The sequence below is a fragment of the Gigantopelta aegis genome, chromosome 1, assembly GCF_016097555.1.
Source record: "Gigantopelta aegis isolate Gae_Host chromosome 1, Gae_host_genome, whole genome shotgun sequence".
In the NCBI taxonomy this organism is placed as follows: Eukaryota; Metazoa; Mollusca; class Gastropoda; order Neomphalida; family Peltospiridae; genus Gigantopelta; species Gigantopelta aegis.
Window position 1 is genome coordinate 18,534,035 of NC_054699.1, and position 14,159 is coordinate 18,548,193.

Genomic DNA, 14,159 nt, shown 5'->3' on the forward strand with positions numbered 1-14,159 from the left:
TGGATAATACTTTGATTTACGTTTTTTGGGGGTTTTTTTTGTTATGGACCGCACACTTTTTTTCAAACATTTTAAACAAAAAAATATGTTAACCGCACATAATTATTACATATTACATTTAATAAAAAATTAAATCTGTCTTTCTATAACATGCTGAGATGAACAATTAAATTAGTGAACACATTAGCATATCTAATTTACCCCCCAACCCCCCCCCCCCCCCCCAAAAAAAAAAAAAAACCCACACAAAAACCCACACCCCAAAACAAAACCCACAAAACAAAAACAAAACTTATTTTCATAATGAATAACTGAATTACAAAAATTTCGGCTTTGAAGTATATTTGTAAAACTGTAGCCGAGATGTGTTCAGTTTACCCTGCTTGAACCTTCGTTGAACATACGCACGGAAACAATGTTCAATTATAAAATAGTACAGACAGTCAGCCAGCCAGACAGACAGACCAGACAGACTATTCTATAGTAATCTTACCTTAGGTACACATGCAATCCTATATAATTTAAAATGCATTATAAAAGTATATACGTCATTCCTTACAGGAATTCTGTGGGACGCCCAGTACTTGTAGCCTAATTATTGGCCTGGTACATCATTCTTGAACCTTACTTTCTTGTAAGTACGAAAATTTTCACAAATAAAATTTGACAGTTAATTTTCATATCGCTTCTTTTAAAAGTTGCGATAGGGCGTTTCGGAGTGCACAAACTGTTTATAATTCAGTTCCAACTTTGGTAGTACTCCTGAGACTACTTTATCGCTGGCCACGTGTACGCTAGAGGCGTATCAGATTACAAAGTTTAGAACCCTAGTGAAAATGTTTAGCGTATTAATCCACTCGCCTCTTCGTCTTTGATATGGAAGAAGTCAAGAGAGAATAATAATACGCGCAAAAAAGTAGTATTTTAACGAATTTGATACTTTCGGGAAATTATGTTGAAACTAAAATCCATAATTTAAAACACGAGGACACAAGACATATAGAATTATTATTATTATTATTATTATTATTATTATTATTATTATTATTGGTATATATTTTTAATTGACCCCGCTCCCCACTCCCTCGTGTAATCAAGTATGGAATAACGCTAATATGATATATAATACTACTATTGTTACGACACCGCTACATATTCACCACGTGGGTAATAAATTGAGTATCATGTCACTTGGTTTTACTTTCCTGCTCTTATCTAATTGTGATTCAAGTATGCTGTCCTGGACACACTCATGTCCCAGGGCTGTCTTTCCAGCTCTTAAGTTAATGGTTAGTGGTTAATGAGGGAACATCGGTTTAGTAGCAGTTTGCAAGGGGAGGGGGTTCGGGGATCGAAACCCTCCTCTGCTTCAAGCGATTAATTTTTTTTTTTTAATTCTGGAGTAGCACGACTTGACCCCCCCTCACCCTTAACACTTTGCTCGCCACAGTACAGACCCCCCAACACAATTGCCTTAGTAGCCCCTGAGACTTGCACCTGTTCACTACTGTGTGGAATTACACTTTGGTATTGCTTAGTAATTTTACACATATTGTTACACTCCTGATAGTAGCCTTATTATTCGTTTAAATAATATCCACGTTGACTTGTCAATCTTACCCTTCCGCATGTCAATCACCTGCATGTGTGGTAGGCAATAAGATCGTTCCTTCTTGCTAGACAGTTCCAGCCAGTATCAATATTCGTGGTACGTGCTGCTCTGTCTGTTTGGAAAGTATAATTTATAGAAGTTTCCTTTTATTATTTATCTTTTTTTATTATTAATTTGATGTTATTTAATTTAATTTATTTAAATTTATTTAAATTAAATTAAATTAAATTAAATTAAATTAAATTAAATTAAATTAAATTTAATGTTTTATTTTATTTTATTTTATTTTATTTTATTTCGTTTCATTTTTTAAATAAAATAAAAAAATCAGTTTAATTTTATTTCATTTTTTTTCTTTTTTTTTCGGCTACATAGATTTACACCTTCAACAAAATAATCAAGAATTGGAAAATGGTGTGAAAATAAAAACATACGAGCGCTCAACATATGTTACATAGATATGTATCTATGTTCTCAGCGAACCGGAACGCTCGACAGATATTATAAATTGAAATCTACTCGACCGTGGTCTTTGTGGTGAACGCGGTCTGGCGTTTACGTCGTGTATTTTAAATGTGCGACGTGCAGTGTGCAACAAAACAATCCGGACGTTTTGTCACATAAACCTTTCTGACTAAATCCGTTTATTGACATATTTCAGTGATTTTAAAACAAAAGGATGTGTTATAATTTATTGGAATTTACTGTGTTCTTTTGTGTAGAGGTGTTTTATTATACATGTATATACTTTAATGATAATGATGATGATGATGATGATGATGATGATGATGATGATCATCATCATCATCATCATCATCATCATCATCATAATAGTAATAGTAGTAGTAGTAGTCGTCGTCGTTGTAGTAGTAGTAATATTCTCTAGTGGTGTCGTAAAACAAAAATAACTTTAACTAAATAAATCAATGTGCTCTAAAGCTGTCGTTTAAAAAACCAAAACAAACTTTAACCTTTCCGATGGTGAAAATATCAATGCACTCTTGTGGTGTCGTTAAACAAAACAAACTTTAACTTTTCCAATAACCAAATGATAACTAAATAAACTAACACGCTCTAGTGGTGTCGTTAAACAAACAAAACAAACTTTAATTTGTTCAATAGACGAAGATGCATAAATCAACGTGCTCCAATGGTCTGGTGCCATTAAACAAAACAAACTAATTTTCCCAATAGCCGATGACGAATGAATAAATAAATAAATAAACCAAGGCACTCTAGTGGTGTCGTTAAACAAAACAAACTTCTTATTTTGCTTACACCCGGGCATAAACTCGTTTGTCTAGACCACTTGAACGTGTTGGCGTTTAAGCGTTTCACGCCGACTCGTCAATGGAACGCGTCCTTCTTACTGGATACACTCTGCGTGCAGGCTTCTGTCGAGTGTTCGTTCACTCTGCTCTATCGACCTGTTGTGACGAAACGGCAGGCAGTGGAACTCTCCGTCAATGAAGGGCGAAAAGAGAAAGCTCTTCATCAACGAAGAAAGATAAATAGGGTTCGCGCCATGGTGGCCGGCCTCTCCGCTTAACTCGAGCAATGCCTTTGTAATTGGTGGGTTGGGTTGGACTGTTGTGGTACATATGTGGTATAAGTACGAAAAGAAACCCGTCAGTTATCGGTTGATTTGTAATGTGTGTGTGTGCGCGCGCGCGCGTGTGTGCGTGTCTCTCCGTGTATGTATGAAAACTGACGCACGTACGTTTCACAAGCTGTCACATTTACCGTTAATTAGCCGTAATATTGATATGTACTGACGGAAGAAACGATATATTGACAAGATCTGGTGGTGTTGTTTGAGTTGGGTTTTTTTTGTTTTGTCCCCCCCCCCCCAAAAAAAAACACCAAAAACACAAAACAACCCCAAACAACAACAACCAAACAAACAAACCCAAACCACATGGCAATTGTAAGTGAATTTTTTTATTTATTTTTTATTTATGAATTACACCTTTTAGATTTTAATCAATTTGTCTTCTGTTGATTTCCAGGTGAGAAACCTTTCAAGTGTGAGTACGAAGGGTGTGATCGCCGCTTCGCCAACAGCTCGGACAGGAAGAAACACTCGCACGTGCACACGAGCGACAAGCCGTACAACTGCAAAATCAAGGGCTGCGACAAGAGTTACACCCACCCCAGCTCCCTGAGAAAACACATGAAGGTACACGGGAAGACCTCCCCCATTCCAGGCTACGACTCCGAACCTGAGAGTCCCAGCAGCGAATCGACGCCCGCCACCAGTCCCACGACGTCTTCGACGACGTCGACGACGTCATCACACTCCCAGAATTCCTCTGTGCAAATCACGAGCAGCCCGATCCACCCACTTGTGTCGAACTTGGTGTCGAACCCGGGGCTCGTGCACCCGACCCCGACGAACTTGAGCGAGTGGTACGTGTGTCAGAGTGCGGGCGGGATGCCCACCCCGCCCAGTACGGACCACTCCCCTATAAACTCCCTCGCTCACATTACGAACCTTCACCCCCAGCCCGTCATGCAGTACACATGACATCAACAGAACAAGGGCGAGTTTTTCAGATGGTGACGTCACACGAGAGATCGAGACTTTGTTCGAGACGTGTTCGAGAAAGTGAAAGACTTGACCGAGACTTATAAATAAATAGAAGTGCGAGACTCGTCCAAGAAAACGCGAGACTTGTTCACAGAAAGCGGTAGACTTGTCCGAAAAAACGTGAGACTTGTTCGAGAAGGCGCGAGACCTGTCCGAGAAAGTACGATAATCGTTCTAGAAAGAATCATAGTGACCTAAAAAAATTCCATACTTAATCGATAGCACACACACGGTTAAGGACGTCCACGAGACGAAGCGAGAAAACACGAGATTTATACGAGAATAAACTACATCGTTTTTAAAAATGGGAGACTGTGACATCCATTCGGTGCCCATAAAGTGTGATACGTATTCTAAATGAAGCACAAACATCTTCAATTCTGGGAAAGTGTGACCAAACGTAACTAACAAACTGTGGCAAAGTGGTTAACTCTTTCAAATGTGCCGGACGTGTGTGTTTCTTTCTGAAATTATTAGTTGAAGAATCAGCATTCGGTTTTTAAAAAATATTTTACCAGTTACGAAATAACAAATATTTATACTATAATGTTAAACACTGACTATAGATTTCTTTATTTATTTAAGACAATGGAATTTAGTTTGATTAAAAATGCATTTTTGAGAAAATATACACTTAATTAAAAATATTCAAAAATTAATTTGGTTGTTAATTGATATATTAAATTTATTTAGGCCTGTTAATCATGTTTTTAAAAAATAATTATTTGGTCTGTTTTTGAATGATAAATACCTAAAAGAACAGAGTAATCTTTCTTCCATTATATTTGTGTTAGGATTTCACAGAATTTTGAAACCAGTTTATACCGGGAAGAAGTCCCATAAAAAAGTATTATAAGTTCAGTCAAACTGTTCTATTCAGACGAGAAAACGCGATATTTCATGCGAGAATATATTAAAACAATGACAACAGAAAAGAAGTCTCGGTTAACCAAGACTGATCGAGTACACATATACCTGTAAGATCAGATAATTTAGGTATCAAATCTGATTAGCAGAATCGATATACTGGTTACGGTACCGATGGACTGTTTGTGACGAAACCGCCATGGTAGCCTTATGTAGCGTAACAGTATCACGGAAACAAGTTTTCTCTTCCCTTATTTGGGATCTGTTCTGATTCAGACAGGATGTTATAAAAGAGTTTAAATTATCAAGACTAAAACATGGGTGCATTTACAACAGTGTTCGTTGTTTGCCAGAAACTTGCCAATGTTGCAGAAAGTATTTAAAAAGAAAAACACATTTACCTTAGCATGAACTTGGTTTCATTATTATTTTTTAAATGGTGCTGTCTGTTTTCAGACTATTGTTGTGTAGTTGCCATGACAACACAAATATAAACTGTGTTAGACTTTTGGTTTCTTTTTCATTCTATTGTATGGATTATTTCTCTTTGTTGGCAGCACTAAACCAGGTTCAAGTATTTTCATATAATATACTCTCTATATCACGTTATCATTAAAATGCATAGACGCTTGTTATTATTATTATTAATATTATTATTATATTAATTCGTGGTTTTTTTCTCTCTCTCAGCTTATTACTGTATTTCTCCAAATGGGGCATTAGTTTTACAAAGTAATATATATGATTGGTATTAATTCTGGACGTAGAAGAAATAATACAGTTACATAAAATTTAATATGCATAACACACTGGAGTAAAATATAGGTATTGTATTCTTTTATCTATTCAATTTAATATATTAGAATCTTATAAATTAAGTTCTAGACCCCCCCCCCCCCCCCCAGAAGTCAATACCATTAAACGTTTTGTTAATGTATTTGCTTTTTGTAGTGAAATACAGGTTTTGTATCCTTTTATCTATTCCATTAAATATATTAGAATATCAGAAATTAAGTTCTAGACGCAACCCACCACTACACCCCCCCCCCCCCCCCCGGAAGTCAATACCATTAATAGTTTCGTTCATGAATTTGCTTTTTCTAGTAAAATACAGGTATTGTGTCCTTTTATCTATTCTATTAAATATATTGCATTCTCCCCCAGTTTCAAGTCAATACTATTAATAGTTACGTTCATGATTTCGCTTTCATTTCGCTTCAAAACCTTTTCCTCTGTTTGTAAACCCAATACGAGTGGACAGCCATCAGTTACCGGAAGTGACGTTACACTTGACAGGTGGCGGTATGTATACGCCATTGTCTAAAACTGACTGTCTTTCTGTCAGAACTTAACAGCTCGGGTCGTCGCGAACCAATCCTCTCTTACCCCTTTATCTTTAATTAAATGTTTCTTAAACCGAGGGGGAGGTAACTCAGCGTCGTAATTGTTTTTCTTCGATCCCTGTTGTCAGATATTCAAGGATTTGGTCAAAGGGAATATCTTTTGAATGCCAGCCATTGATTATATATAGCTCCAGTTATGGTAATCATCGCTTTCGACTCAACTAGGACGAGTTCAGGAGCAATATACTTCTACTGTTGTCCTAATGACCGTACAGAGTGAGTGCTCGCCACCACCGCTGCTGTCCGGAACGTAACGAGAGTTGTTTCTATTTTTATTTATTTTTTACGAGAGCCATTTCTTTGAGATGTGTACACATGTGATGTGCGAAAAACATACTTACGATAATTGTGTGCACTTTATTGAATATGTATTTGTAAATACAATGTTTGAAATTGACTGATTTCGTTGTTTTGTATTCAAAAAGTGTTCTACGGGGGGGGGGGGGGGGGATACAATCAGAGGCGGATCCAAAGAGGAGACTAGGAGACACGTCCTACCTTAATATATTCAAGTGCCCCCTTTTTCCCTTTTTAAACTGTTTCTTCATTGGAATGCCCTTTTCCTGCTAGTCCTCCGCCGTAAATATTTGATGGATCCGCCCCTGTGATTCAGGAAATATTTTAGGGAGGGGACCTAGAGCAAAAGGGCTATTTGACTAATCCCTGAAAAGGGCAACCCAATATAAAGGTTTCGCATTCGTAAAATATATAGTGTAAATAAATGGTTAAACTGAGGAGCACTTAAATGGTTTTATGGGGGGGGGGGGGGGGGACACGTCCCACTGGTTCACCCCTTTGATCCGTCCTTGTTCTCCTGATGAGGTCAGTAGCATGTTGACGAAGTACTGAAATTGACATGTGATTTGAGAGAGAGAGAGAGAGAGAGAGAGAGAGAGAGAGAGAGAGAGAGAGAGAGAGAGAGAGAGAGAGAGAGAGAGAGAGAGAGAGAGACAGATGTTTGGAGAGAGAGACAGACAGACAGACATACAGTTAGAGACACCGTGTATTCGAAACTCTGTTCTGATATAGGGAACATGTTCCTAAACGTTTCGAAGAGGCGAGAACGTGTTCCTGGTATAACAAAAGCCGTGACATGTAATATATTATCCGGTCTTTGGGATGGTGCATATACAGGATCCCTTTCTGCTGATCGAAAAGGGTAGCCCATGGTGTAGAGGCAGTAGGGTTTCTCCCTCATTATCTGGGTGATCCGTTATCATATGTCCGACGCCATATATCCGAAAATAAAAAATGTGTTGTTAATTTTGACATACAGTCGCTACATATTTTCATCAGTAGCAAAGGATCTTTTATATGTACCATCCCACAGGCAGGATAGCACAAACTATCCCCTTTGATATGTCAGTCGTGGTGCACTTGGAATGAGAAATAGTCAAATGGGCCACCGACGAGGATCGATCCTAGACCAACAACACATAAGGGGGGCACTTTGCCGTTATTCTACACGCGTCTCTTGTTTAATTAGATGCTATTACTAATTAGGCTTTTAACATTTTGTTACTTGTGATACTTGATCTATGAAAATGACACTAGAATAGAATAGAATAGAATAGAATAGATGTTTAACGACACTCTAGCACGAACAATACATCGGCTACAGGGTGTCAAACCTCCCCTACATAGGCATTTGATTAGCAGCATGGGATCTGTCATATACGTTTCCCCACATACAAATCAGCACATACCATGGTCTTTGATATACTGGATGTGAAGGGTTGGTTGGGACGGGAAAGAACCCATATATAATCAATATTTAGCATCAGATTTGATCATTCTTATTTATAGTCTTAGAGGAAACCCGCTGCAATTACCCATTAGCAGCAAGGGATCTGTTGCACGTTCCCAAAGACAGGACAGCACATACCATGATCTTTGATATATCTGTCGTAGGGCATTGGTTGGAACGGGGCTGTTTGGATTTGACATGTAGGCCATCACCACAGAGTACCAATCAGATGAACTTAAATCATCCCCGCTATGTCCTGAATATCGCCTTGCTCTCACAAATGAGAAAATTAAAACATTGTATATTATATTAAAGGGATATTCCTGAGTTTGCTGCATTGTAAGATGTTTCCGGTTAATAAAATATTTCAACGATTAAACTTACATATTAAATATATTTTCTTGTTTAGAATATCAGTGTCTGTATATTTAATGTATTTTTGGTCGTCTTAATATTTGTAAGAAGCCCAAAATGGATTTCGTCTTCAAATAATTTCGTACGTACGAAAAAAAAAAAAAAAAAAAGGAAATAAAATGAAATTTAACCTAGTACAAATATTAGAACTATCAGAAACAGGTTTACTATACAGCCACTAATATATTATGCAGAAAAATATATTTGATATATAATTACAATCGTTAAAATCTCTCTGTTGGTCCGATAACAACTTTAAAAAATGCAGCAAACTCAGGAATGTGCCTTTAAAGAGTGAGAGTAGCAATCTACATAGACAGGACAGTGTATACTATTTCTGTTGACATTCTAGTCGGTGTATTAACACACAGATCAGACCCACCACGCACGCACGGAAGAACACACGCGCGCACGCACACACACACACACACACACGCACGCACACACACACACACAGACACATACATACATACATACATACATACATACATACATACATACATACATACATACATACATACATACATATATACATACATACATACATACATACATATACATACATACATGCATGCATGCATAAAAACAGTTATATTTTGTATATCACAACGGTCAATTTAAAATCAATTTCGAATCCCTGGGACAAAATTAGAAAATAAATTTATTTTAGTTTTTAAAAAGATTCCTGAGCCAGTGCGTTCATTTATTCTTAAATACATACATACATACATCGACCGCGTAGTTGTAGGCCCCATACATGTGGTTGAGTTAAACAGCATCCTTTATATGGATGTCTGGATAGCTCAGAACGCATCGTGGTTCGTTTGCAATTTACGGGCGATTCGGTGCCACACATTCGAGTCTCAGCAACGGCATGAGACAATTTGTGAGGCCAGAAAGGATTTAATTATCCCCAGCGCCAGTGCGTTAATATCTATGTATGTAACAGTCAACCTCGACATAGTACAATATATAGATATTCATACATCAATACGTACATGCATACATACATACATACACACATACACACATACACACATACATACATACATACATACATACATACATACATACTTACATACATACATACATACATACATACATACATACATACATACATACAATATACATATTCACACATTTGCATATGTATACACATACATATACGATCAATTGTATTTTGGGTGATCGCATTAAGCAATTAGATACAACCCCCACTCCCTGGTTCTAATGGCCAAGATAGAAATCATAATATAAATCTTGCAATATGCTAATTTTCATTATATGTGGTACAACAACGCACAAATGTCTTCTTCTAAAAAAAATTTAAAAGCTCCCTGTCAACAACACAAATATAATAAAACCATTATATATATTTTAACCACAGTCTTTCATATTTAAAAAAAGAATCATCTTCAGACACAACGATCTATTTAAAAATGCAACAAGAGAATTAGAACTCTGTTCGCTCCACCGAAGTTTAGTTGGAGTGGTTAAAATTGCGTGTCAAATTGCTAAACTTTATTCCCCGAAGCGGAAAAGGGTGGGCAGGTAATTGAATAGTGCTCTGGATAGAAGTAGCGTTCGGTGTATGGAGGGAGTATTTTAGTTTTGTGTTGGTAGATGTGAAACAAACTCTCGGGTTTCGGAGAAATAATTAGAAGACATTATAAGCATGGGTCTCTTATGAACCCTTGTTATTTGGAATATAAATACACATCAGAGGAGATCATTTAACGCCAACACACCGCTCGTATTTGTTTTTCATTACTTCGCAACCATGATCATATTACTAAAGGTGATTTATATTATGTTTTTTTTTTTTTAAACACATGTATTCATATATTTAAATTAAGCAAAATCTAGTAAATAAATAAATTTTAAAAATTTAAAAAAACATTTTTAGATTCTTATATATTAGTTGGTAAGAATGTGATTCGTTTTTGTTTTTGTTTTTTTATGATAACAGACACCAATAACACACATGTGTGATAACGATTTAAGACTTTATATTGGCCACTCTTAACTGATAACTCGGTGGAGAGTGAAAAAAAGCCAACGTTCTATGGAAATACATTATTGATAGCTCTGTGACGTATGCCCGTAAACTGATTGTTCTGTCACGCATATAGTTAACTACAAGTAAAACACGCTCCAGGTAAAAATTTCTTGCACACCCGTTGGTGAGAACAAATTGCATTATTTATGATATCACATGACAATAACAAACATATGTGTTTAATCGATTTAAATGACATATTATTGGCTGCTCCTAGGTAATGATTGTTACCACAGCCATACTATCTAATGAAGTATGCACGATAGCAACTGATAGCTTTACGACATGTATATGTTACAGGCATTGTGTAAAATCAGGCAATCTGTAGAATGCCTGAATATGTCAGGCAATCTGTAAATTGCCTGATTCACTGAGCCAATCTGTAGATTGCCTAAATATTTCAGGCAATATACACATTGCCTGACCTTTCAAGGTAATTTCTCGACACATACCCTGAAATGAAAGATCAATCATTCATTGACAGCAATTGTTGTAAAGGTAAACACAACTAATGGCAAGATACAATATTATTTAATTACTGTATGTAATTTATTTCAAAGACAAATCTCCACAAAGATATTCTTCAAAAACAAAACACAAACGAAAAGCTTGACATCGAAGTAATTAACATTTAAAAAATTACTTTTATATGTTATAAGTTAACCTGAAAGTGATTGTTCTATGATGCTTAAGTTATATGTAAGCGCATGCGCCGTCAATGCATTTTAGTTTGAAACGACGTTTAAATTTGTTTTACACCTGGTTTTTGTATTATGTCAAAAAAAGAGAAAAAGTCTGCCTTAAATAAGAGGCGGTACGTAGCCCAGTGGTAAAGCTTTCGCCTGATGCGCGGTCGGTCTATGGTCGATCCCCGTCAGTGGGCCCATTGGGCTATTTCTCGTTCCAGCCTGTGCATTACAATATCAAAGGCCGTGGTATGTACTATCTGTGGGATGGTACACCACCACTGATATAGTCAAAGGACGTGGTATGTACTATCTGTGGGGTGGTACACCACCACTGATAAGTCAAAGGCCGTGGTATGTACTATCTGTGGGGTGGTACACCACCACTGATATAGTCAAAGGCCGTGGTATGTACTATCTGTGGGGTGGTACACCACCACTGATATAGTCAAAGGCCGTGGTATGTACTATCTGTGGGGTGGTACACCACCACTGATATAGTCAAAGGACGTGGTATGTACTATCTGTGGGGTGGTACACCACCACTGATATAGTCAAAGGACGTGGTATGTACTATCTGTGGGGTGGTACACCACCACTGATATAGTCAAAGGACGTGGTATGTACTATCTGTGGGGTGGTACACCACCACTGATATAGTCAAAGGCCGTGGTATGTACTATCTGCGGGGTGGTACACCACCACTGATATAGTCAAAGGCCGTGGTATGTACTATCTGTGGGGTGGTACACCACCACTGATATAGTCAAAGGACGTGGTATGTACTATCTGTGGGGTGGTACACCACCACTGATATAGTCAAAGGCCGTGGTATGTACTATCTGCGGGGTGGTACACCACCACTGATATAGTCAAAGGCCGTGGTATGTACTATCTGCGGGGTGGTACACCACCACTGATATAGTCAAAGGCCGTGGTATGTACTATCTGCGGGGTGGTACACCACCACTGATATAGTCAAAGGCCGTGGTATGTACTATCTGCGGGGTGGTACACCACCACTGATATAGTCAAAGGCCGTGGTATGTACTATCTGCGGGGTGGTACACCACCACTGATATAGTCAAAGGCCGTGGTATGTACTATCTGCGGGGTGGTACACCACCACTGATATAGTCAAAGGCCGTGGTATGTACTATCTGCGGGGTGGTACACCACCACTGATATAGTCAAAGGCCGTGGTATGTACTATCTGCGGGGTGGTACACCACCACTGATATAGTCAAAGGCCGTGGTATGTACTATCTGCGGGGTGGTACACCACCACTGATATAGTCAAAGGCCGTGGTATGTACTATCTGCGGGGTGGTACACCACCACTGATATAGTCAAAGGACGTGGTATGTACTATCTGCGGGGTGGTACACCACCACTGATATAGTCAAAGGACGTGGTATGTACTATCTGCGGGGTGGTACACCACCACTGATATAGTCAAAGGACGTGGTATGTACTATCTGCGGGGTGGTACACCACCACTGATATAGTCAAAGGCCGTGGTATGTACTATCTGCGGGGTGGTACACCACCACTGATATAGTCAAAGGCCGTGGTATGTACTATCTGCGGGGTGGTACACCACCACTGATATAGTCAAAGGCCGTGGTATGTACTATCTGCGGGGTGGTACACCACCACTGATATAGTCAAAGGACGTGGTATGTACTATCTGCGGGGTGGTACACCACCACTGATATAGTCAAAGGACGTGGTATGTACTATCTGCGGGGTGGTACACCACCACTGATATAGTCAAAGGCCGTGGTATGTACTATCTGCGGGGTGGTACACCACCACTGATATAGTCAAAGGCCGTGGTATGTACTATCTGTGGGGTGGTACACCACCACTGATATAGTCAAAGGCCGTGGTATGTACTATCTGCGGGGTGGTACACCACCACTGATATAGTCAAAGGACGTGGTATGTACTATCTGCGGGGTGGTACACCACCACTGATATAGTCAAAGGCCGTGGTATGTACTATCTGCGGGGTGGTACACCACCACTGATATAGTCAAAGGCCGTGGTATGTACTATCTGCGGGGTGGTACACCACCACTGATATAGTCAAAGGCCGTGGTATGTACTATCTGCGGGGTGGTACACCACCACTGATATAGTCAAAGGCCGTGGTATGTACTATCTGCGGGGTGGTACACCACCACTGATATAGTCAAAGGACGTGGTATGTACTATCTGCGGGGTGGTACACCACCACTGATATAGTCAAAGGACGTGGTATGTACTATCTGCGGGGTGGTACACCACCACTGATATAGTCAAAGGACGTGGTATGTACTATCTGTGGGGTGGTACACCACCACTGATATAGTCAAAGGACGTGGTATGTACTATCTGCGGGGTGGTACACCACCACTGATATAGTCAAAGGACGTGGTATGTACTATCTGCGGGGTGGTACACCACCACTGATATAGTCAAAGGCCGTGGTATGTACTATCTGCGGGGTGGTACACCACCACTGATATAGTCAAAGGCCGTGGTATGTACTATCTGCGGGGTGGTACACCACCACTGATATAGTCAAAGGCCGTGGTATGTACTATCTGCGGGGTGGTACACCACCACTGATATAGTCAAAGGACGTGGTATGTACTATCTGCGGGGTGGTAAACCACCACTGATATCATCAAAGGCCGTGGTATGTACTATCTGCGGGGTGGTACACCACCACTGATATAATCAAAGGCCGTGGTATGTACTATCTGCGGGGTGGTAAACCACCACTGATATCAT

The 14,159-nt window shown here is 39.0% G+C and overlaps 1 protein-coding gene across 1 annotated transcript in view; it reads left to right on the top strand.

Annotated features, from left to right (window-relative positions):
* Positions 1-6,869, top strand: part of LOC121371543 (zinc finger protein ZIC 4-like) — a 33,245-nt gene extending 26,376 nt beyond the window's left edge. Inside the window, exon 2 of the mRNA XM_041497520.1 lies at positions 3,622-6,869. Coding sequence (XP_041353454.1) covers positions 3,622-4,139 — 518 coding nt within the window. The 3' untranslated portion in view covers positions 4,140-6,869. The remainder of the gene's footprint in view (positions 1-3,621) is intronic.
* The last annotated feature ends 7,290 nt before the right edge of the window (positions 6,870-14,159 follow it).